Source organism: Balaenoptera borealis (assembly GCF_965194805.1).
Source record: "Balaenoptera borealis genome assembly, chromosome: 16".
NCBI lineage: Eukaryota > Metazoa > Chordata > Mammalia > Artiodactyla > Balaenopteridae > Balaenoptera > Balaenoptera borealis.
The window spans coordinates 43,282,456-43,308,803 of NC_138872.1; the positions used below are offsets into that span (position 1 = coordinate 43,282,456).

The 26,348-nt window shown below is 45.2% G+C and overlaps 1 protein-coding gene and 1 pseudogene across 8 annotated transcripts in view; both read right to left on the reverse strand.

Annotated features, from left to right (window-relative positions):
* LOC309612803 (kinesin-like protein KIF16B) overlaps positions 1–26,348 on the reverse strand; it is a 295,491-nt gene that overhangs the window by 86,304 nt on the left and 182,839 nt on the right. For 5 of the 7 annotated variants that reach the window (XM_082358980.1, XM_082358979.1, XM_082358977.1 and 2 more), the window contains 6 exons: positions 24,613–24,645; positions 24,208–24,261; positions 21,344–22,702; positions 17,631–17,783; positions 15,633–15,729; positions 14,868–14,918 (listed from right to left, as the gene is read on the reverse strand). In XM_082358980.1, the coding sequence (XP_082215106.1) occupies positions 14,868–14,918; positions 15,633–15,729; positions 17,631–17,783; positions 21,344–22,702; positions 24,208–24,261; positions 24,613–24,645 (1,747 nt within the window). The remainder of the gene's footprint in view (positions 1–14,867; positions 14,919–15,632; positions 15,730–17,630; positions 17,784–21,343; positions 22,703–24,207; positions 24,262–24,612; positions 24,646–26,348) is intronic. The other 2 variants (XM_082358975.1, XM_082358978.1) reach the window with 2 other exon arrangements.
* LOC309614233 lies at positions 7–13,605 on the reverse strand (annotated as a pseudogene). The gene is made up of 3 exons: positions 13,557–13,605; positions 13,316–13,492; positions 7–12,944 (listed from the first exon to the last, which is right to left on the reverse strand). The product of its transcript is annotated as an uncharacterized misc_RNA (transcript).

Below are 26,348 nucleotides of genomic sequence, written 5' to 3' on the forward strand. Positions count from 1 at the left end.
CTATCAAAGGCACATCAGATGGGAGAACAAAGAGAGAGACCAAGATCACTGCACTGCAAATACCCCGCCCGGCCAGGCGGAGGAAACGCGTTTGAAGCAAAGAAAAGAGCATCAGACCAGTAGAGTTTACTTAGAAAAATGATGGTTTCCTTTGAAAGAGAAATGCTAAGTCTCTCTCATGACAAAAGACCATTTCTTTAGGGATACTATTCTAAAAAGGTAGGGCGAAAGCACTTCCAAATGTTGTTTGGCTTTGATGTTCCTTCCAATTTATAAGAACAAGTGAAAAAAAGGACAGATTATATATCCTGACTCTAAAAAAAAAAAAATCTGGTATAAACCGCATTCTTTTCTGAAAAGTCTTGATCACTGAACAACTTCTTTTTTCTTCACAGACTACCAGACTGCTGTACATAAAGCTCCAAAGCTGGAGATTTTATTCAAATGCACTTCATTTTTAACTTCTAGGCATTTTTATAAGGCAGTGTAGTGTGGAAAGCTCTTTAAACCACAATTAAAATGAATCCCCAGTGTTTTCTTTAGGCTCCATCTGATTAATAATCAACTGGGCTCTGACAAATGTCTACGGTCTGGATGGTGGGAAGACGGAGGCGCTTGAGGAAGAGGCATTAAAAAAAATTAGAAAGGAATTCTCTTGAGTGTGAATGGGAGGAAATCTCCGAACAATCCTTATCATTAACACTAACGGAGGGCTTTACAAAACATAAGAAGATGTGTTTTTGAAGCAGTAACAGTAATAAAATAATTAAAATCATAATTATAGTTAGCATCATAATTATAGTTAGCGTTTATTGAATACATACTATTACCTAGAACTGTGCTGAACAGTTTATGTGCGTCGTTTTGTTTAATCCTCATGATTCTCCCCAGGAGGCAGGAACCATTATGAACCCAATTTATCAGATGAGAGTCCCAGGACTCAGAGCTTAGGTAAATTTGAAGAGTTTAGGTAACTTAGAGGTAAGTGGTAGAGTCAGGATTCAAACTCAGGCTAACCGAGAGAGCCCACATACATCACCACTATACTGCTAGTGTGACATTTATTTATCAATTTATTTTTTAAAATTTTTTATTGGGGTATAATTGATTTACAATGTTCTATCAGTTTCAGGTGTACAGCAAAGTGAATCAGTTATACACATACATATATATCCACTCTTTTATTTTTAATTAGAGTTGATTTACACTATTGTGTTAGTTTCAGGTGTAGAGCAAAGTGATTCAGTTATAAATATTTTTTCAGACTCTTTTCCATTGTAGGTTATTACAAGATATCGAATATAGTTCCCTGTGTATGCAGTAAATCCTTATTGTTTATCTATTTTATATATAGTGGTGTATATCTGATAATCCCAAACTCCCAATTTATCCCCCCGCCCCTTTTCCCCTTTGGTAACCATAAGTTTGCTTTCTCTGTCTATGAGTTCTGTTTCTGTCTTGTATATAGAATCATTTGTATTATTTTTTAGATTCCACATATAAGTGATATCATATTTGTCTTTCTCTGCCTGACTTATCTCACCCAGTAGCTTTCATGAAATTTTAAAGTAAGTCCATCCACCTGAGATAAACTGAGCCAATAAACACCTCAACATATACAGAATTTAAGAAGATGGAAACCCCATGGTTATACAACTAAACTCACTGATTTGACCAAAAAGACAACAGGGGCAACAAGCTCCCTTTCCCTCAGGCAGAAAGGGGTCCTGGACCCTTGGATCCTCGGCCAGGTGTAGCACGGATGGTCCAGGTTTGCTGTGCATGGGAAAGCTCAGGTCTCTGGATGACAAGGAGGCACGTGACTTGCCTCAGGTGGCTGCTTTCATCTGGCTGACAGTGTAAACACATTGGCACGATATGAAGTTACCAAAGCCTTTTAGAGCATCTTAATTTTTCACTGCGTGGCTGGTTACCCCAAACAAGCACCATTCCTTTTATTGCAGTGGTGCACCTGTTTAGCTGTCCTTGGTGTCAAACACCATAGCGGAAATCCCTAAAAAGAGAGTTTCTCAGTACGCGTATTGCCAAAGACCTTTCAATCCACTAACAGTATTATTTCCAAATTACTATGAATGTAGACATCTCCCGAAACATGGGATAGGTTTATCTATTTGAAGGTGAAAAGGCAGAGAAATAATCTAGTGCTTTTATTTATTTTCAACAAACACATTTCACGTTAAGAAATGTCTTTGACCTCAAAGCCTTCATGGTTTGGCCATGCAGTCCTTGCTCTGCTGCCTTAGCTCTGAAACCTTCTACGTCATGCTTATAACTGTATTTTTCAAGTAGGAACATAACCTCTCTTCCACATGTGACACAATCACCTGGGAACGCCACTGCTACAGTGTGAGCACGTGCACGTGTGTGTGTGTGTGTGTGTGTGTTTGTGTGGAGTTGGGAGTGGAGAGCTGTGGTGTCAGGAAGCGCAAAGGAGCTTAGAACAACCTCAGCAGAAGGGCTGCTGCTGCCGGGCTTTTAAGCAAGAACTGGTAACACTAGTTTAGAAGACCCACTCGCTCTACCTCAGGAGGAAGCCGGATCCTCCCTACCAGTTACAACAACAGGCCCTCGCGGCAGCTGACTGGGTGAGGAGCTCTCCCTGCACGGCTGCGGGCTCCCCACTAAGGGGCAAGAACGGGGAAAAGGAGGAAGGAAGAAGAGCAATTAAATTGTTCCCCTTCAGGCTCGGTCGACACACAGTGATAAACCAGAGCAGTGCTGTTAGTGCCGCCTGGGCTAGAACAAAGCCCTAGGGGTCTGGTGCTCCAAATAGAGAGGCAGCAACCCCAGCTAGGGGACGGGAAAGCCTCGTGGAGAAGGGGCTCTGCAGCCGGGTACACAAGGATGAATAGGAGTTTTCCAGGAGGAAGAGAAGGCTCGTTCTGGCAGAAGAAAGGGTGCCCTCGTTATAAACCTTTAGTTCACTGAGAAAAGTAAAGAAATACCTGGGCTGATGTTTGGCACAGAGTAGGTGCGGGGGGGGGGGACGGGGAGAGAGGGGGGGAAAAAGTGTTGCCCTCCAATCGATTAGGAACAGTGTGTTACCACATGTGTTATCGGTTCTCTACAAGGTGCAGAGGACAATACCAACACGTTTAACACACTTGGTGGAGACTCCACCACCGTCTGCTTCCCTGAAGCAATCACAGAAGGGGGACTTGGATTCCACATGGCCGTCACCTGGAGGCAACGCAGAATTCAATCCGAGCTTTCGGAGCTGGTCTCTGAGGAACAGTCACCCACCCTCTCTGAACCTCCATTTTGTCGTCAGTGGAAATGGGCACGATGTTTGCCAAATCTCCTCTATGTGGCAGGAACCCAACTGTGACCAAGGCCGTGTCCCGTCTTGTGGGACAAGTAAACTGATAATTACAGCAGGATGAGAAAGTTATGATGGGGTCACTGAGTGAAAAACATATATACAGATATTGCTATCCAAATACCGTGAACTTTCCTGAGGAAGAACTGCAGCCAAAACCACCCAGGTATATTGTTAACTGAGCAGTGGAGACTTAACTTTCTAAACACCTTTCCCTATAGGCGCCCCTAGGATATAGAATCAAACATCGATGTCTTTTACTGAGCGCCAGCTATGGACCATACACAGGGCCAGGTCCTGGGAATACAAAGTAACTTTGACAAAGTATCTGTAACTTCTAAGACCTTTAGTTTTTCTCAACTGCATTAAGTTTTAAACAAAGACAAGGTTTTTCTACTCTAGATGGATTATAGGCTAAAGTTAGCAAACGCTACCTTAACCTTCTTTTTTCATATGTCAGCTTTCAAAGGGGGTTAAGACTGTAACTGATGGTCTGGTTATTACACAGGCATTTTAAGACTAGAAAGTTCTCTACTTCTAAGAATGCATAATTGTGAAATCAATTGCTAATGAAAAGAAAGTTGCTTGATGCATAGGCTCATAAATCCCTTACAGAAAAAAATCACTGCCTTTGATAATTTAACTGGGTATATGAATTACGTAGAGACCAGTTACCTAGGAGAAACTGGGTCTTATTATGTAGCTCGCCTAAATCCAGGATGGCCCTTTACATCCCAGCATACGCACGTGTACCTCAAGAAACTATTCTAGATGGTACACAAGAGCCACTGCTCCATTCAGGACCAGACAGTGAAGAATAACTGAACCCATTGCTGAGAAGAGGATATTTCTCTTCATTATTTTGCACGTTGGGGATTAGAAATATTGTCAGAGTTCCCACTAACATCTGGGACCACAGTTTACTTCAATCTCACTGATTTCACAGTAACTAAATATTAACAGGTGTAGAGAAATGAACACCTGCAGAAATGAATAACTGAAGAATAAGCCAGGGATCTGAAGACATTCGAGCAAAAGTATAGAGAAAAATCAAGAGTATGTGCTTCCATCAAATCACTGCCGCAACGTAATTTTTAGACACTATGTTTTTAAGTCAATTTGATGAGAAATGTCGAATTCTCAGGATATACTGTGAAAGGTTCCTGACATTCTCCTAAACTATGTTTATGTTGGGCAGGAAGGAAAACTAACATAAATGTCTCCTAAATTTATTTTTTATTTGAAAGGAGCTATATTTTGAATATCTTGAGATTTACAGTAGACAAGCAAATATGTGCTGTATCATATATCCCATTATTTATGAGAGCTTTTAAATTTCTATGGAATTATTTATTTTGGAATCAGTCACAGTTTCTCTACATGTAGCGAAGAAGATTCTTAAACTTGGAAGGGGAAGCTGGTGACACATCATGCTAGGAGGTAAAGAAACATGAAAGGCTGTATGTCTGGAAGCACATCTCGCAGGAGATCTGTATAAATATGTAGGACAGGTCAAGGAATTTTAAATGTACCACAGAGTGGCTCTATTTAGAAATAAAAGGTCAAGGAAAAGTACATAATTAGTAACTTGGATTACATTCCTGTACATAAGAAATATCTTTCAGGGACTTCCCTGGCGGTCCAGTGGTCAAGACTTCGCCTTCCAATGCAGGGTATGTGGGTTCGATCCCTGGTTGGAGAGTAAGATCCCACATGCCTTGCAGCCAGAAAAACGTAAACATGAAACAGAAGCAATACTGTAACAGATTCAATAAAGACTTTAAAAATGGTCCTCTTTAAAAAAAAAAAAATCTTTTAAAATAAGATACAGAGAAATATTTTTGTGATAGCTTTTAACAAAACGTCCTGTGTCAACAAATTCACTATTTTTCCAGTGTTGGGGAAATATTATAGTCCAGTCCTCAGCCAAAAGAAACAGACAGAACACAGGCTATGTTTTGAATATTCAGATTAGAATCTTTTCCTACTCAGGCTGTCTCCTTCAAAAGGAGCAAATTAAGAAAATTAATAGGAAGCAGCATTAACATCCACTAGGATCGCTGTCGGCACTGCAGAGGGCACGGAGTGAACCGATTCCAAAGGGAGTCATCAACATTCTCCCCTAAATGCTCTAATTACATACCAGATGGCTGAATTCAGTATATGCTTTAACCATGACAAGGTCAGGGCTCAGGACGGCCGGCTGATCTCTTAGCCAAATATCCAAGCTTTGCTTCTAAAATACAGGCAAACCTGGGTTTTTATCAGATTTAACAAAACTAGTAATTCCCCTTCTCTGTTCCCAGCATAGCACATATTTCGAATCCCTCTTTTTTCAACCACACGTGCCACAGTAATAGTTCTAATTAGAGCTATTTGCATCAAGCACCTACTATGACCCAGCAGTTTGAAAATGGGGGTCTGGGGCAGAGATGGTGAGGACCCATCACCTTCTCAAATATGAGCCACGTCACAAGAAACGGGGCATAAAGGTAACCTGTGTGAGCAAATGTACGTTACAAATGTGGCAAAAAGCCAAGACATGCTTGCATTCCTCTCCAGAAGGTGAAGACTGCCTGTGCTGTGAAGGGACCCGGGGCTGGTCCCACGCCACCTTTGAAGGCTTAGTACCTACAACTGACCTGGATTTGCTAAGACACATGGCACATCTGCTCCAGGTCAGGGTCAGGACTTAACAACAGCCCGACATGTAGAACCACCATGAACTGCATCTCATTATAAAGTGAGTTTAAAAGACGCACATCAGGAAACAGAAATGTGGGTTTTCAAATAAAGGAGTATTTCTTTCCTTTTGATATATATCTATATCTATATGTTATCAAGGATAAATTACCCAGAAAATGACAAACTGTGTTGGATATAAATGCTTGTGGAATATCCTGAGTTTACTGGCCTTCCAGTAAATTCGAATCTGTGATTCTCACTAAAAGTAGATTATTTCATCCATGTCGATCTGAGTTGATTGATCAACATTGTTTCAAGGTTTGGAAATACTGAATGATCTGATGAATGTTTCAACTTGAAGCTATTAAAAATGTCCCCATCTTTCTCAAGACCAAAAAGAACTTTAATGGTCATTGTCTCTGGATAACCCATCATTAGATGGATGATTTTTAAAAAGACTAAATAACAGGTCTAGTACGAATGTGGCAGTAGCCGTCATGTGGCTCTCGTTACCAAACATGAGTCTAGGCAGTTGAGGACCTGAGGAGGGAAAACCAGCTGATTTCCCTCCTGGTTCTACAATGTCTTTAATGACCCAAGAAAAATACCACTCATCATCACTCACTGATTTCTGCTGAGCCCTAGTTTTGGTTCAAACTGTACTGAATTCTCAGGTCCGGGCAAAACTGAAGTGGGGGTAGGGGATTGGCGGGGATTCTCTTTATCAGGTTTCTGTAGAGCATACTGTTTAATCTTCCAACTAAAGGAGCAACTTCGAGCACACAAGGTTATCTGTACTGTACTGCCACAATGATTATACCCAGGCTTTTCTTCTGCAAGAGCTAAAATGTAGAGAGCAAAAAGGAGACATAAGGCGTACGAAGAAACGATGGAATTGCAAAGAAACTTGTAAGGCAATTCTTGAAAAACAAAACTCATAAGAAGAGAAATAACATTTAATGTCTAGAAATTCCAAGAAAAAAGTTACAAGTCAGAAAAAAATCAACAGTTCTTCCAATCAATTATTCATTCCTATGAAAGAAACAAATCAACAACAACAAAAAAATGTATTCAGGCAACGTCAAGAATAACCAGGACCAGAAGGTGACTCTGGCATTGTGGAAAGAACATACATTCTGGAGGAAGGTCTGGGTTTGAGTTCCAATTCCCAATCAGTGATCCTTTCAGATACAAAATGGAAATCGATAACAATTCGCCCTTCCTGGGAGGATCACTGTGGGGCTCCAAAGAAACAACACATAGGAAAGAACTCTGCACACTGTAAACCACAATATAAAGGGTGGTCAGGGCTGCTACCGCTGTAGTCCACTGCATCTTCAGCAACAGAAGGCTTTAACAAGACGGCAGAAGAAAACGTGAGTAGTGATTTATAATAGAATCTCTTTCCTTCTCACCAACTGGATTATTCCATTCCGCTCCTTATAAAGGAGGTTTTTAAAAAATTACAAGGGTGCATCCTTAAAAAGAGATTGGACGGTGGTGGTTTGGAATCTGTGTTGTGTAAGAACCAGCAGGGGGACCGAAGAGTGCTGGAGGTAAAGAAGAAAACTCCGAGGAGGTGAGAGAGAGAGAGCACGCTGTGTTCTTGGAAGGGCTGTGATATAACACGGTTGTGGAACAGACTTGTTCTACTCTGTGACTGAGGGCGCCACGGACGGACGGACTGCAGATGGAGGTCACATTAAGGAAGATTACGGAAACAACGGTCTAACAACGAGAGCAGATCCCAATGGATAAGCTGCTTCAGAGGCAGGTGATGATCAGCCTGTGGAGGTGTCAAGCAAAGACTGAACTGGAAAATAAGTTCAACTAGTAACTAGGACTCAATACTTCCATAAGGGAGAGGTCCTACAGGTTTTATCTGAATTTATCCTCAGTAGAACCTTGGGAACCCTGACCCAGTGCATCTGTGTGTGGTCCCAATTCTCTCTCCCTTGTAGCCGTAGGAGGAGGAGGAGGAGCAGATATTCTTGCCATGGCTTCTTGGTGAATGGAGGGTACACTGCCTTGCCCCTTGACTTTGGACTTGCGTGTGTCACTTGTGTTGGCCAAGGGGATGTTAGCAGACATGACGCATGGTTGCCTTTTCGTGCTTCTGTCATCGACATGATACGACCACTGCCCCTTCCACACAGATCCAAAATGAGGCAGGTGGTGCAGACCAAACTAGCTGACCTGCAGATGACCTTAGCCTAAAGCAGAGCTGCCTTGATTTACTTACAAACCATTAGTGAGAAATAAAAGCTTTTTTTTGGTATGTCACTAAAATTTTGAGGGTTGCCTGCTATTTGGCAATAGCTGACTGATATAACATCTATCACAAAAGATACGTTAAGGAAGGAAGCAGTATCAACTAAAGTGAATAGTGGAAGCTGTGTAACTAAGTTAACAAAACAGCCTCATTAGAAACTGGTTTGTCCAACAACACCGTCTGAGAAGCATTAATAAAAGTGCTCTAATCTATTTATCATTCAAAACTGTAATTCATCAATCATCTAAAGAATGTAAATAAAAATTACTGTAGTTACTACCACTGGAAGGCATAAGCATTCTCTCCAAAGGATGCACACACATTTTTTTAAGTAATGAGAACAGGGAGACAAACTGTTTTGAAATATTTTTCAACAAAGACGAAATAAATTCACCCTGCCAACCACAAGTCTGCACAACAGGCAGCTGTGAGCAAAATGGATTTTAATCAAATTCAGATGAAATCATGTTTCAAAAGGACTCAAAGAGGTATTGTCTAGAACGCATTAACAAGCTCCGCCATGTGAACGCTTACGCCTGTATTACAACAGTGCAAGATGCCATATAATAAAGTATGTACGAACCTATTTCTTTCTGATACAGGAACTCGTTACAACTGAGAAGACGGTACTTCAGGCTGGACGCTGAGGCTGCCACACCTGCTCCGCCGCAGCAGTGCCCCGGCTCAGAACCCCAGAGAATGAGCCCGTGAGCCAGAGAGGCCCTAGGACTGAAGCCACGGAGGACAAGGGCACGCACACCGCTCCACTGGCTTCTCCAGGCATCATGACCACCTTAATACTCACTTCATGATGGCTAATCGAATTCTCATATCAGGACCGTATTTGATCTCAAGGTAAAAAGTATGCTTAGGTGAAAAGAAGTGACATGTGAAATCTGAATTGCCCAGAGGCGGCTGCTTCTGTTTTGTAGTGAGAGCAGAATGCAGCCCTCATCTCGGGCTACTTGGACCATAAAGCAGACTAAACAAGTCATAACCGATAATATGCTCTGTATGCAATGCCCACTTTCGCTGCATACTCCATCTACGGACAGTATTAAAGAACATCATTTATAACACAGTAGGATTCTGCTTCTTTACCTATGAGGACGAGCAGGTCAGTCTGTTTAATATGTATCACTCTGTTAAGATTCTGGACTGCTCATGTACTGTTTTCTTTCCAACCAAGGTATCCCTCTGCTGGCATCTTAAACCCCACTCTCTCCACTCTTCATGATCATTCATTCCGTTCTTCTTATCCAGAACATATGAGAAAATACTCAATTTAAATTAGGGGCAATATTATTGATAAGATATTAGAAGACTATTGTGGTTCATTTTGGAAATTTTTTCTGTGGTAGAAGATCCACCAGCCAAGCATGTGACAAGCTAACTAACTGTCATAAAGTCCTTTTCACAGACTCAAAAGCCTCCATGTGTAAGGCAATAGGGTGTGTGTGTGTGTGTGTGTGTGTGTGTGTGTGTCTGTGTGTATTGGGGGCGGAGGGTGTTGCTGAAGAGGTAAAAAAAGGCTCCACAGGAAAAGGTAAAAACATTTGAATTCTACTGCCTCAAAAAGACAAAAAGCTCCATTTGGCCTCTGCAAAGCAGGCTGCGGCCAGCAGTGTGGACCCCGACGCACTCTCCCGGGTCCTGCCTCTCCCCGCTCACTTCCCCAGAACATGGGGAGAGGAAAACCAATGCTGAAAACTTGGAGCAATTTCAGTAGCTTGTTGCCAGCGCTGATGGGGAAGAGAGGGAAGACCTGTGTTTCCTGACCAAAGGGAGACGGTCAGTCCCTGGAAGGGTCAGCCCTGGCACTGGCCCTATCACGGACGAGGAACAGAAGTGAAGGGGGGCTACAACATTATATTGCACGTTATGTAAATATCTGACCAGAACACAGAGTGGCCCCCGCAGGCCACACTAAAACGAAGGCCTTAGTGGAACGGCCGAGTCGCTAAGCCCGGACGCACTGCAGAGCAGCTGCCGTGACCCTGGCTGAAGGGAAGGACAGGGCCAGGGGGAGGTGGCCCCCTTCCTCCTGGAAGAGACTCTGGAAGCTAGTAGGACATTCATACCTGAGAAACAGGAGAAGGCGCACAGAGCAACCCAGGGTCAGATGCAGTAAAACATCAGGACAAAACGTGTAACCTGACTCCTCCCAGGAATGGGAACCGCCTCGGGTGCAAAGGAAGGGGTCAACCAGAGAAGGGGGAGACTTCCGAAGAGCCCAGCCTCAAGCCTCTTACAAGGAGGAGGGCAGCCGGCTCCTGGGTGGTACCGGGGGGGAGAGGAGCCCGACCTGAGGTAGACACGGGCATGAGTTGCCCTCAGAAGCGAGGCCAGCAGGACCCCGTGGTCAGAGGTGAAGGCGGAAGCGCCGGACGCCACCGACGTGGTCTCTATCGGATAAGACAGCGCACGGCAGCCTGGAAAGTTACACCAGGGCTAAGAGTCTCTCTAGGAAGGACCACCAAAGCTCAGAGAAAGGCCTGGCACATTGGGGGCATGTGGCCCAGGGGAAGGGCAGTCAAAGCTAAGCCAACGAGTGAGGAGCTGAAGTCACAGGCTGGAAAGGAACAGTCCAGATGTCTGAAGGGAGGAGGGAAAAGGCAATGCCCTGAAGAAGACCCCACAGGGCAGGGGCGCTGCCTACGTCCTACATGTTACGGGGAGGGGAGGGCGTTGTAAACCCCCAGGTCCTTCGGGGAAGCCTGATGTGTCACTAACGTGCTCTGCGGCAGAGCTGCCCTAACCTTGGCCAACGGAGGACGTCGAGAAGGTCACTGCCAGACCAGACACCTTTTCAGGCAGCACAAATCCGCCTGCCGGTGTCCAGCAGAAACAGACAGACTCCAAGGCACATAACCACAGGTCGACATGAGCACAATCTGAAATGCTTCCAGCACCTCACAAATAATGAGGACCCAATTTACAAGGCTGAAGTTCAAGAAAGTGAAGCAAGGTGGTGATAAAGATATTTCATCAGTGCCCTACTATCACCAATTTTTAGTTCAGTGGCGATATTTAAAATATTTACATTTTCAATTTATAGGGGCCTGCGTTTTTCCAGTTTCAAATCAATTAGCTACACTGAGATATTCATAGCCCTGGATGACTTTCATCATGTTTATTTTATGAAAGATCTCAAAAAATATGCAGAGTATTTTCACAAGTCTCCTCCCTAGAGCCTTGTCAAGTGTGCGATTAGCCACAGAGCCTCGTCCTGGGAGTTGAGGGTCAGTTTCCAGACCTCAGGGGCCACATTGCGGCCGCCCTCCGGACACAAGGTGCCGGTGCACAGCTGAACATGCTGGGCTTCCTGAGGGTGCTGGGCGGCACTGCTTCCTGAATCTGATGGGTGTCTGAGTTTCGGGAAGAAGACGAGTTCGATGGTGGATGCTGTTTTCATCTCTGGGACAACAAGACACCTGAATTCACTGAAAGCTCGGCACCTGACCACATCAAACCGTGTCCCTGGAGGCGGCGAGCTCAGACAGCCGCTCTGAGGGTAGAACACGCGGTCTTCCCTCACCAGGGCGACGTGGGTGTTCAGAAGGACCAGCGACTGGCAGTGGCCTGGGCCAGAGCCACCTCGACTCTGACCGTCATGTAGAACAAGAGCTGAACCTTCGCCAGAAACGGGGCGTCCATGTCCAGGTTTCCAAGAAGGAAATAAATCAGGTCGACCAGGGTATTCTGGAACCTGGATGACAACTGAACTCCGTTCACCAAAACTAAATCAGGGATTTCCGCCTTCCAATCAAGGGAAAGCTGGAGCAGATCTTGCTGGAACAAAGGATGGCTGGTGCAGGCGGCGGCATCGGCCTCGGACGTCAGGACACACGGGAGGTCCCGGCATATCTACTGGCAGAGGTGTCTGCTGTAGGTAAGCGCAGTGAGCAGGAGACTCTCTGCAGAGCCCAGGAGTCAAACGCTCTGCCCACCAAGGCCGATCTGAATCTCCTGTAGCCCAGAGAGGGGCAGAGCGCAAAGCAGGCCCACAGAGGCTGGGGATTCAGAACCAGCGTGTACAGGGTGGAGTTTAGCAGCAGCTCACACGCGGGCCAGGGGGCGGGCTCCGCGCAGTTGGCGACAGCGCGCCAGTACACACCCTGGGCCTCACTTGTGTCGCCCAAAGTCCTGGTAGGGAACCGGCCACCAGCTCAAGGAAGCCTTTCAAAGGGCACTCTTGAAGTTTCAGCATTTGGTCTGGGAATTGCACGAGCGTCTGCTTAAACACAGAGCCCGTTCTGGCACCTTCCACCTCTAGGCAGAAGACGGAGCCCGGCGAGGAGCCTGGAAAGTCGGCAGCTGCGGGGCCAGCAGGCAGGCCTGGGGCTCTGTAGGGCACCAGGCTCCCTGCCCGCCTGACGGCCCCCGACCCTTCCCTGCTGCTGCCAACCTGAGCTTCTTCGGGAAAAGAATGAGCTTCTGGTGACACCCCGGGTGCCTCCAAGAGCGTGTCCAGGGTTAAGAGTTCCAGAAACAGCAGCCTCGCGATGAATGCTGCCGCACAGGAGGCGAGCCCCCAGGGTCCCACAGGCTCCCCGTGTGCCCGCCCGCAGCAGGTGGTTACTGGTGTCTCTGTAAATGTCTGAGACCCGCCGGTAAAAAGATCCCAACCCGCTGCTTCCCTCTGGCCTGACACTCATGGGTGACCCCACTGCCTTGGCCGCCACCTCCTCCCCGGCTTCCTGCTCCCGGCAGAGCTCGGAGGCCGGAGTCCTCGCGGGGGGAACGCTGTGGTTGGAGACACTTTCAGAGAGAACGAGGCAGAGGAGCCGGCTCTGCCTGGTCTGCTCGCTCCCACTGTGCACGGACACTTCCTGGGACGCGCGTTGCAGCCAAGTCCAGCTGGACGTGACCCCCGGGCTGTGTTCACCTTCAGGAGTCGTCGGTTCACTGAAGTTTTCTGACTCACCCTGAAAATGTCCCTCCCCGCTGGTGCCGCTTTTGCTCAGAAAAGAGATTTTAGTTAGATCGACGTGTTCTGGTTGACAGCCGCCCGTTACAATCGCTGCCATGCGACGGCTCGGGCTCTGAGGGCTGAGACCCCCGCTGGCAGGCCCCTCCGCCTGGCGCTGAGGAGCGGGCAGAGGGACCTGAGATGCTCCGGGTCGCGGGCCGGCTGCAGTGGTGGTTCTGGTCCACCTTCCGCCTCTCCTCTCGGTCGGGGGCGTCAGTGACTTCTTTGGACAGCAACGGGGCAAGAGAGCTCTTCTGTCAAAAACAGGTGAAATGGGGCTGTGGCACCTTTTGCGATGCTTTTCCACATGAAGATTCTTGCGGGCATTGGTTTCATCGTGTGGATTAATGCAGAGGTTCAATCGAAAGCCTAAGCCATTCGTGTTGACTGATTCATGATTTCAGAATAGAGGACCTGATTCACACACAAAGCATCAATTTCCATATTTCATATCTTATAAATCGCCAGGTATTTTGATCGAAATATGTTGTATGGGATTGATCCACAGTATCCACTTCTTGGTCTAGTATTTTATTTACTCTAAAATAAACCCTAAGATCTTTGATGCAATTTTCCAATGGGCAAGTAAGAGTAATCGGGGCAGACTTAATGCAAATCAGAAACTGACAAGTATTCCAACCTCATGCATGTTTCTCTGGCCTCTTGGTTTGTTTCACTGGAATCCTTCATTATAACTGCCCCGCTTAGATCGTCATAATGATATCTACAAACCAGCACCATGAAAGGTTCACTGCCAGCCTGCTACAGACCAGGCACGTGGACACAAAGAAATGAAAGGCAACGTCTTTCTCTTCACAAGGTTACCTGCTGAGGAAATGGACGTCCACAGGAAGACAGTGTCATTCCTGGATGGTTGGGATGGAGGGCAAGGTGGTGGCCAGTCTCCCATGGGACACCCACCCCTCCGCCGCTTGCTCTGTTCAGTGATGTAAGATTTCTACCACCTCGTAGTTTTGCTTCTTTGCTTTTTAATTTAGGAGTGTATAGGAAGGACAAGTCCCTCAGTGGAGGAAAATACAGGTAAAGCCTTATAAATCGTATGCCCAAACAAACCTTGGTTTGACAACCCACCAGAGAAATAAGCTACCCAACCAAGAGTATTTCCTCTGCACCGTTGCCAATGCGGTCTATAAAACACGCAGGGTTTCTAAAACATCGAGAAGTACCCAGTTTCATTTCTAAACCCCCTATCTGATTCTGATTATATAATTCAGCCTTTTAAATGCAGACCAAGGGAAAGGATACTGCTACGAATGAAAAACTGGGCAAAGGGCCTCCACCACAGCTACATGCCATTCAAACAAAGTCAAAGCAGTTTACAAAAAAAAAAAAAAACACACACAAAAATAACAATAAATAAATAAATTAATTAATTAATTAATTAATTTAAAAAGCAGTTTGCAACCAGCAGGATTCCATTTAATTTTAAGTCATATAATAGCTTGCCTTGCTTATTAGCCATTAATCTCACTGGGACTTTGAAATTCTAATTATACAACTAAACATTAAGAAAATTTAATCACACAAGCATGCTGTAATTTAAGGTAACCCTATCAACCTGAAAAGTCATTACCTACCTCATATTTTAGCTTACGTTGAATGGTGCCATTGTGAAGTTTCTCATTATCCTGAAAAGAAAATAAAAGCCCTCTATATTAAATTATAGCATGTTCATAAAGAGGGAAAAAAATGATTTGATTAAAATATTTATGAGAACAAAATTCTAAGGAAACATACTTGTCATTCCGCAATGACAATCCTTCTTGAGAATTTATATTCCCAAGGTAAATGGGACTCTCGATACATCTGCCTGTAAGGGAACTGAACCATTTATTCCTAATCTTAAAATTCGAAGAATAACATTAAAGGCAAATTTCCTTAGGACACTTCTTAATTTGCAGGGTAGAAATGAAATGACTTTATTTTGATAAAAATCAACTTGTCACAAGTATGTATCTTCTCAAAGGCAAAATTATATTTCTACTTGGGATAATTTATCGAGTGAATTTAAATACTTATGGAAATTGATTATATTTTTGGAGAAAACAGAAAGGTGTCACCTGTAGAATTTTTATAAATCAAACAAAGTAAATAAAGCACTTCAGGAAACTTCATATTCACTTAAGAATTTCCCCCAGAAGTTCAAAATTTTAAAATAAAGTTACCCTTGAATTAATACTATTTATAAACTGTTAAGCTCCACCTAAGCAATATTTAATATTTCTACAACATTTTGCATCTCAATTTTCTGAGAAACAGTACATAAAAGACCACCACCCCCAGCTCCTTACTGAAAGGTCATCTTCAAAACGAATAACCAGATCACCTGCTCCTTCACTCACCTTCACAGTCTCGGCAGGTGCACCGCTGCCATCGCCAACCACACGGTGCAGATCCTGAAGGCGCCTCTGGACTTCTTCTTCAATGTAAGCACTGATCCTGGAAGCAAAAGAGATGGGGGTCCGTGACCGCTTCTAACCACACAGGGCATTCTGAGATCTTTTTGTTACCATGCCCTTTGCAACTGAGAACCTTCTCGTTCTAAATGCCAAATGTAATCACAGCTCAGGATCTGGAACATTTGTCAACTTTCTAAGAAGTCTAATGCCATGTGTTTACTATCTGGGTTTTCCCCAAACAAGAGAGGCCTGGATGAATAAACGAATCTTGGGAACAGAAGGGAGACTCAGTGATCCCATCCAAATCCCTCCCTATGTCCTGAGCGGAACCCCTGCTGCAGGACAGGGGAGCGTCGCAGACTCGGGTTCCAGATGACTCTGCGGTCTCAGAAGGCATCACTACCCAACACTTCACTCACCGAGCCTCCGTTTCCTCACACAGAAAACGATGATTCTCATTTCTCACAAAACACAAAGTCATTTCAGAGGATTAAAAGGAAAAACAAAAAGTAGATGCACTCTCCACAGACCTTCACTACTGGACGGAACAATGTCTCACATCATTCCTGCTCTGTCTTTTCACTGCACCCAGCCATGAGATACCACATTTTAAAGGTCTCTAGACCTTCCAAAATGCCTGGCGAAGGGTCAAGATGGCTGAAGCCAGAAACAGTTGTCAACCAAATATCTGGTACCCCATTCGATACAGGGGAAACAGCTGGTACCCAATACGATACAGGGGAAACTGTATGAAGTACAACCATCCACCCAGAGGAACCAGGGAAAGAGAGAATTTGGGTTCCGTCAAAATCTTTCTAGTGGCTTAGGCCGCCCAAAGGCAAGGCTTTCTCAGTCCTAGGCTCCCTGCCCCAGTTCTACAGACAATGAATTAGACGGATTATTTTAAATGAAGTGTTTTGCATGTTCACATCTTAGCACACTAAAAAATAAAAAATCTGGTTGCATCTTTCTAAGCCCATGCAAAATCCTATACACATTTCTGTACTACTGACCATGGCTAAATGACTTTCTGATATGCTGGGTAAAGAGATTAATATTACAGGTAAAACAGCCCCAAAGAATGGAGCTAGGGTAATAAAATACAGTATTTACCGTTCAGTATTTCAGTAAAGAAAATCATATGCAACTGAATCTGAATCAAGGCCACTTACAAACAAATCTCCCTGGACCTTAAATTTTAAACGAGTACCACAGAAGATTCAGACCTAGATTTAAAGGACCACAGAGGCTCATGCCATTCTGAGTACATTTTGATACCTGAATACCTATCTCCTACTAGCCAGGGCTCAGGACTGCCCAATTTGAAATGTCCCCATGACGTAGATGGGGTTGAGAAAAATGGTCAATTATCTTATAAGCAAAGAATGATTAGGTTGATTTATCTGAGGGCTCTAAGCCACAGGGCAATTCATGATGCCACCCAAGTTGAAAATCATTTTCCTATAGTAACATCAGATTTGTATTTATGCTATTCATGATCATTCTGAATATACTGGTACAGTCTTTGTGACAGACTTCATCTATTTGTAATCAATGGCTTCTATAAATTATTTGTCAGCACAAGGTCCTTCTTGGTACAATTCAATTAAGTCTACTTTGTTCCTCTCAACCTAGCCTTGTATCACTTCTTTCTGGATGAACTGGTTTCCCTGAACCTTTTAATTCTACCTTCTCACACAAACTACTTGCACCAGTATTCCTCAGATTTGGCTGGTCAGGTCTCAGGTCTTGGGCCCTTTAAATGACATCTCACCCCACCATGGGCCAGGCAGCAGCTGATCAGGACAAAGCATGTCACAGGGATAAGTACTGCTTATCACCTTTGATAGAGCCCTCCATATGCAAACTGGCCAATATAAGGTACTGTGAGTCATTAAATCACATCAGAAATAGGCATGGCATCAGTTTACTGTCCAGTACCTGGCATCCATCAGGGGGACCAGGTGAGACTTTTCAGCACTGGATGGCAAGCTGGAAGAAGCAGGTTTTCCCTCCAAGGTCCCACGATGCCCTTTTTGAACACCATCGACCTCACAGATCTTCTGCTTCAACTGCTGGATTTCATGTTCTAACCTACAGAGATGGAAGTTACGTGAATTCACTCATTAACAGTATCTCCTGAGAATCTTCCCTAGAAACCATGGGAGATCCAGACCAAAACTGTGCAAAGAGCTTTACCTTCCAGTAGAAAAGGTACCACATACCTATAAGACAAGGTATAAGGTGATAACAGGCCACAAGAGCAGTGCAGGACAAGTGCTACAGGCACCCAAAAGTTGGAGAGAGTTCTACCATCAAGGGCAAAGATATTCCAACTGTGCTCAGCAAATCCTCAGAGTCCCAAACCCAGCTTGAACAAAACAGTTGGTTGTAGCCTACATATCAGATCCCAATAAGTATTTCTATTTGACAAAAGAGATCTTTGCTTTAAATAATTCTTTAAAACTGCCAATCTAGGAGAACCTTCATGGTCAAGGCAGTTCTAAGTTAAGTCTTCACGGGCCAGTGGGAATTTGGCATTTGGAAATGACAGTGGGTGGTTTTCCAGGTGCAGAAACAAAGGGACTAAGCCACAAAAACCAGGAATCCGCTTTGGCTAAAGCAGTGGATGTGGAAAACAGAAACAGGCGAGAGAGACCTAGGAAAGCAGGCTGAGTATCTAGAGAAATTAATATAAACCACGAGCTGTGGAACCAAACATTTATTTCCAACGACAGATGATACATCTAATATGAGGTCGAGTGTGTGTATGGCTGGTCTCCCACTGGCCCAGGCACGAGTGAATCCAGGGCCATCAGGCTAGAGGGCCAAACTTGCCAGTAAATTTGGCCCACAGAACACCATCTAGGGGCTGCAGCCCTCTCACTGTTAATGACACCTGGGTCTCAATTTCTTCATGTATCAAATGAGAGAGTCAACTAGTCTCTCCAAATTCCTTCGGGTCCAAAATTCAGAGAGTCTGGTTTCAGATGCTGACACGCCACAACACTGCCAGCTCTCTGGTGTCGCCAGCAGTGATTTGACTGCTCTATCCTGAACGTGAAAGCCAAGGTCTTGCCTCTCGGAAATGTGATTACGGGATCACCAGGGTAGGCGCTCCTGGGTCCACGGGAGACAACGCCCAGCTGAACTCAGCCTTTCATCTAACGATTACTGAGCACCAGCCTGCAGAGCACGCAGTATTCTTGAAGGAGGAAGGACTGAGCACCGAGGAGTGATGTCAGGGGCCAGGTGGTGGGCAAAGAACCAGGGAACAAAGTTAACACAGAATCTCAGAGATGGTAAGGAAAATGAGCCAATGCAAGTAGGTGGTGGCCAATGTTTGTAATTAAGATGACGCCTACGGAGTTGTTCAAAGACATCCTTCAGGGCTGGGCAATGGGAAGGACTCCACAGGGCAAAGAGGCGCCAGTGGGGCCCTGAAGGCTGAGCAGGATTTCTATACATGGCGAGGGACAGCAGGGCCTGGCGTGCAAAGGGTCGCAGCACACGAGAAGAACTGGTCTGCCCAGCAGTGGCTCTGTCGTCAGCAGACAGGAGGACAAAGTGGGCACAAGCTGGGTTCGAGATGCAACTCTACCACTTTCTAACTGCCTGACACTCGTCCCATCAACCATCAAGGAGAAAGAAGAAAGAAAATGATTAAATCTTGCTCATAAAGCAAGCTGACAGGGAAAGCCAAGTGCAGTGCAGTGCACTGTTGGTCCAATCTGGCTCCACCTGAATTTGATATTTGGCACTTTGGAAATTCACAAGAGGTCAGCTCAGGGTGCACAGCGGGCCCTGGCTCAGCCATGAGAACCCAGAGAGATAATAAGACACAACACCAATACCCCCAGAAAGCTGCAGGATCATCAAAGCCAGAGCAAAGCACTCAGAATTTGCTGGCCTGAATTAGGGCTTTGCAAAGCCTACTCCATCGAAACACAGGAAGCTAAAAGCCTCCTTTGCGTGGCTTCTGCAGAAAAGCTGACATAGGGAAATCATTACAGTGTATCCACTATAATCGAGTATTAATACTAAATGGCCAGGGAGTGAAGCCGGTTAACAAAAGCCAGGACATCACGCTCCAAGCTCCTGCTGCATTCTCACTGCACAGCACAGGATACAAATCGAGAGCGTGCCCTCCACAGCTTTAAATTTCCTGGGGCTGGAGCTTTGTCCAGCAATTTCATTTATATAACGTACCTACAATCATTTTCTTAAACCACAGACCTATGTCTCTGAAGTCACAGCATTATGGTTTTTGATTGTCATCTGTCACTGTTTTGCCTGGGGGGATTACTGGAGAGCTTGGTAAACAGAATCCAGTTTAAGCAGATTGTTTGACAGGAGGTTGTCCTGACCTTTTCAGGCAAGATGGGGGACAGAGGCTCAGGCAACACCTCCCAGTAGGTCTTGCCTTGTCAACAGCATGGATCCCAAGCCTCTGCCAATGTCAAGCTGGGCTCCTACAGGCCAGCAGTCTGGGCTTCTGCTGCAGCCCCTCGGGAGGTGCTGTGAGGGGAGGGTTCCTGAGGAGGGGGCAGCATTCCAGGCCCCCGTAACCTGGGCTTCAGTTAAGATCTCAACAGACCAAAGGGTCTGGAACTAAAGAAAATACACAGGCCCATGCCCTCCTCATGAGGGTAAGGACACTGCGGCCCCAAGACGGAAGAGCCTGCCCAAGGCCAGCAGGGCAGAAAGGGGTTGGGAAGGGCACAAAGCCCCCTTGCAGGACACCAAATCCGATGACGTTTGCAAAATAGGTGGCCACCAGTCTCTCTTGGCATCACGTCTGCAGGGTTAGCAGAAAAAGCATCCTCCAGTTCATGTATTTATTTGTTTTGAGATCCTACCTCCGAGAAGCACGGTGACAGGCAACAGGTAGAGGAAGAGAAATATTCTTCCTTTACCATGAAAACAGTGCTACTTCCTAGTTCACAACATTGAAAATAATATCAGTGAATCATGACCTAACATGCCTGGATAGACCACCATGTTCGGAACATCTAGAGAGCTTTGCTTGTTTATTTTTTAATACAGAATCTTGAGGTCTCCCTCTGGATTCTCAAACACTGAGAATCAGCAGGGGGTGGGGGGAGGATTGTTTTCCAGTTCGCTGCCAGGTGTGGAAATCAGTGTCTATGGAACCTGTGAACGCAGGGGCGATGCTTCACCAGAACAAGTGCTGGTCAAGGTCCCACAGAAGACATGAGGGGGAGGGCAGGAGAGAGGGAGGAAGGGGACGGAAGGGGCAGCAGAGGGAAAAGGAGTCAATGAAACGGAATGGGGTCGGGGGAGAGCACCGATGGAGGGAGGGGGAATCCGGCTGGAAGCTTTCTCAGTCTTCTCTGCTTATCAAATATTAAACACACAGTCAGAGGTCAGTGAGGTAACAGACAAGGGCTTTGTTTCTGTTTGTGTGTTTTTTTTCAACTTTAGGCCAGTGACTCTAAACCAAGGATCCTAAGGAAAAAGAAAAGAAGGCTAAGCATTTGCCGGTGAATCAGAAAACATAAAGGCTACAGAATTACTTTTTTAAAAAACAGTGAGAGACACAGCACCAGGGATAGAAGCCGCGCCATCACAGCCCGAGGGTTAATACCATGGGGCATGGAGGGTGTGGCAGGCGTCCCCTCGGCTCGGCTCACCTCTCCCGGTCCTTCTCCAGGGCTTCCTGCTCGGCCCCCAGGCCGGCCCGGAGCCCGGACAGCTCGCTGCCGCCGGCGGTCAAGGTGGCCGGCTTTGGCCTCTGCTCCTCGGCTGCCAGGCCCCGGGCGCAGCGCCGCTGCAGGGCAGAGTGCCTCCTCTCCAGCCGGGCCACCGCCCGCTCCAGCGCCTCCCTCTGCTGCTTCTCCCGGGATTCCAGGATCTCCTTTTCCTTCCGCCTCACCTTCTCCTCCTGACGGGCCACGTTGGCCGTGAACTCGAAGGTGGCCTGGAGCTTCTGCAGCTGGCTGGCGCTGGCCTGGTACTGCGCGAGCTGCTCTTCTTTTTCTTCCATCTCTTTCTCCACTTGGTAGAGAGTGTCGTCCAGGCCGAGAGGACCTCGGTCGAGGATCTCACAGGCTCTCTGTTTCTCTTCCAACAGCCTCGGCAAATGATGCTGCAGGAGATACTGGAGCTGGCGCTCCTTACACTGCAGCCTCCCCTCCGCGGGCTTGATCTGCTCCACATCTCCAGCAGCGTGGGGGACATCTGCGACACCACCGTCCTCCTTTAACGACAGCCTCGATTCTTCCTGGCTGCCAGATTTTAAGCGCTCTAGGATTTCACGTTCTTCCTCCGCCTCCTTTCTCAGGAGGTCCTTCTGCTGAACCAGCTCCTTCTCCAGGGTGGCCAGCGCGGCCAGCTGCCTTCGCTTGAACTCTAAGAAACGCAGCTGCGCCCGTTCGAGCTCCCGGCCGCCATCGTGCCCCTCGGCACCGGCCTCCTTGGCCCGCAGGAGGGATGCGCGGATGCCCTCGAGGTCCTGCCGCTCCTCCTCCGCGCGCTGCGCCTGCCCGTGCCGCAGCGGCCGGACCAGCTCCCGCTCCTCCCAGAGCTGCGCCTCCAGGTGCGCCACGCGCAGGACCTGCTCCTTCTCCTGCTCCTCCAGCCGCTTCTTCTCCTGCTCCAGCTTGACACACTGCTCCTCTTTTGCCCTTCTGAGCTGCTCCAGCTCCTGAAATATCTGAACCTTCTCGGCCTTCTCGTGGCTGTTGAGTTCCTGCAGCCGCTGGAGCTCTTCCTGGACGCGGAGGAAGCGCTCCTCATCTTGTTTCTTCTTCTGCAGCTCGATCTCCTGCTGCTCCCGCAGCCTCTCCTCCTCGAACCGCTCCTTTTCGGCCAGCAGGTCCTTGAGCTTGCTCTCCAGGTGGAAGCTGCGGCGTTTGAGGCTCTCCTCCTGCTTGCGGATCTGCAGCTGCACGATCTCCGTCTCCTTGCGCTGCGTCTCCACCTCCTGCTGCATCCGCTCCAGCGCAGCCTTGTCGGACTTCTGCTTTTCCTCCATCTCTTCTATGAGTTTTCTGAAATGCAAATCGTTGACTGATCGTTATTTGATCGCTAGGTTCAAAGGCTGCTCTAACTTCTCCCTAAACTGGTACCTCCTAGAAATGGACATACACCACACACCCTTCACTAAAATAAAATTTTAAAAAAAGAGGGAGAACAGCACTTTCCTTTTAATATCCAGCAGCATGCTATTTAATTTTTTTACTCTGTAACTGTCCAACGTATCATTTGCCTAATCTCCTGAAGTAGCTTCTGCTATCATTTCTTTGCAGAGCCTATAAGCATAATGTGTTATGCATGATATAATTTTTAAAGCCCCCTGAGCTCAAAGAGAAAGTGGCATGCCCAATTTAAATTTAAATGTGAATAATTTTATTCAGCCCAAAGGCTAAATCTCAATGGAAATTCGGTTACAAAATGACATTAAATAAAAATGCTTATGCTGTCCTCAACTCATCAGGGTCAAATATCAAAGTCAAGATAATTGACACTTCATTGTTCCAGCTCAAATAACTACATGCTATTTAGCATTTAATCACTAGTTTAGGACAAATGGTAATCACCAAATGACCCAAAATATTAGTTTATTAATGCATAACATTGAAAATAACGTCAATCTCCATTAGAATACTTAAGTGCATGATTCCGGGGGTTACATGTCATGTTGTGTCTTAGAGAGCAAAGGGTCCCCACTGGGTGCTAAGTCAATGTTTCGAGGTCAGGGTGGCCTTCAAAGCAAGAACACAGGGCATGTCAGAGTACGGATGCACGGCCTCCATCTCCTGACCCACCAAAGACCTACTATCGTACATGATGCTGCGAGCTAAACTAATTCATCTGTAACATCCAGACTCCACACTCTAGAAAATAACTATCCAGGGTGTAGATTTTCTGTGGCCTTACTTTCTAATATCTATCCTTGGTCCATTTCTTGGCTTGTTAAATAGGACAGGAAAAAAAAGAAAACTACTTAGTTTTATCAAAGAATTACATTCAGAACATATAAAAAACGCTCTCCAAATCAATTAAACACACACACACACACACACACACACCCCCCAAAAGAAAAGGGAGCTGAGAACATGCAGAGGCAGATTAGAAAAGGAAATACAAATGGCTGATCAACATAAGGAAAGATGTTTTAAAAGTGAGGAGGCATAAGAAGGGGAAGTGTCATTCTTTTGGCTTTTTTAAAACTCAGGATATTATTAAGGAAGAAATACTTTTTAGTTAAATTTAAACAAGTCTATATTTGATGTATTATATTTAAAGAGTATATTAAATTTGCCTACTGACTCTATTCCCTGGTCTTACAAGTATTTGAAGATGAGCTATTTAAAAAATTCAAACGTGAAGTAAAACTAACCAGCTAAAGAAAAAGGAGCTACAGTCATCAGACATGTAAATGATGGACACGGAACCAGAGGGAAATGACACAGACACAGGTGATCTCAGTCTAGGACATCAACACAGGCACCCACCCACTATGTGGTGTTATGACTCCTACCACGTGGCTTACCTTTTACTTTCTAATTTCTCAAGTTCTTCACGCTGTTGCCGCTCAAATTCAAGTCTAATAAATCAAATGAAAATGAGTCACTTTTCTGAAAGAGCTTTTTTCACTCTCTTATTCTCTATATGTAGTTACATATTACAAAGAACATTGGTTTGTCAAGTACAATTTTTAATCATTATGGATTAGCAAGTTTAAAATGTATTCTTTGCTCTATGACTATGATTATAAATTAGTCATACTTTAGGAGTGCTTGAATTCAGGCTGAAAAGAACATATTTTACTTGAAGGAAAGCAAACAACACACCACCGTACGGGAAAAGCAGAGTTAAAGGAGACTTCTAAATGAGAAGCATGCCTACCCCATGCAGCTTAGCCACTGATTAGTACATAAAAATGGAGAATCTCTACCTTAGACAGATGGGTCCTTTTATAGGGAAAAGACTGCCGGGGAGGGAGGGAGAGAGAGAGAGAGAGAGCACAGACATCAATTAAGAAAAGAATTAACTGTGGGAACATCAGGAGAAAAGCAGTAAGGTACTTAAAAGCCAATAGCCATGCACAAATTGAAACGTCTTTTTATACAGATCACATTTTCCAATCATTTCTTGAAGCAAATTCTCCAAAGAGTTAGCTATTATGTTTTATACGCTTCCCATGATAACTAGAGCACTAATAATAACTGAGTACCAATAATAGTTGCCCACAGAAGTCAAATTCATATTTTTACTACTTTATAAATGGTTATACTGTATGGAGGTTTCTCAAGATCCTCCTGTAGTTAGTAGTTATATGATATTGGAGCCATGGGGGTTACAGAGATTAGGAACAGATTGACCATAGTGGTAGCAAAATAAAGGGGGCTAGGTCACTGGGAATTTTAAAACAACTCGCTAAAATATTGATAACAAGTTGACTTTTTCTCAAATACTAGATTGAATTACTTCAAGGTTTCACTATACCTTTTAAACAGCATGAACTGTAATTCATAAATGCTTCCTGTTGTGCTGGATAGCAAATACAGCTAAGAAGCTGAACTATGGAAAACTTCATCAGTCAACTGTTTTCCTTGGATTAGATAATCCAGGTTGGCAACAGTTACCTTTACAATGAGCTAACAAAATTTCAAATAGATCTGTTACCAATTTAATTTGGGCTAAAATTGAGAGTAAGATGTCTGGGGGGTTTTGCAAGCAGAACTGAGGGCAGTGCTGAGTGATTTACACGTTTGCTTACTCTGCCTTCCCAGCAAATCCTGAAGATAGCACATAGTACCCGATCCATTTAACAGATGAGAAACCCAGAGCTCAGAGGCCTGAAAGAACTTGTCCAAGGTCACGATGGTAAGATGTGGTGGAACCAGGACTTGAAGCCACGATAGCCTGCTTCCAAAACATCCTCAATTCATTCATTTTATGAGCAATGCTCCAGTTTGTGATATATAATAAGAATATTAAATCCTTCATTGAAACTTATCATTTAGGGTTATATTTATCCTTCTATCAAATGAAAATGATCTGTGGATTACAGGCACTGCCATCCAAGAGAAATCAATCACCTAAGTATAGTATATGAAAGATATTTGCCAGTTCTGGAGCCCAATCCATATGCCATTACACTAAGCAGATACAGGGTTTCATTAAAGTTCATATACGATCATTCTCTTTTATATAACGATCAACAGAACCTTGGGGATGCTTCCTAGTACGTATTTTTAGACTTCGGTACAGTTTAGTCTTTCTAGAGATAATTACAGTCAAAAATAAATAAAATCAAACCACCGGATAAAACACACTTTCAAAACCTGAGGATTTTCCTAATAGAACTGTCTTTATTCTTGATTTACACTTTCTGTGAGCATCAGCTCGATGTGACCATCAGCAGACAATGTCGCTCTGCTCTGACAGTGTCACAAGGGCACAGTCATAAGGCAAATGCTGCTCTGAGAGGTTTGAATGAAAACCTATCACCAGGCAGTTTACAACGTGCAGGTGCTTGGCTGGGCACTGGGCATGCAATACCCTCACTTTGTTCTCCTAACCCTAGCAGGTCTCACCCCCATTTTATAAAACAGGAAACTGAGGCTTAGATGAGGTAAGTAGCAGAGGGAGGGCTTGAATCAGTTTGGTACTAAAATCTGTGCTGCT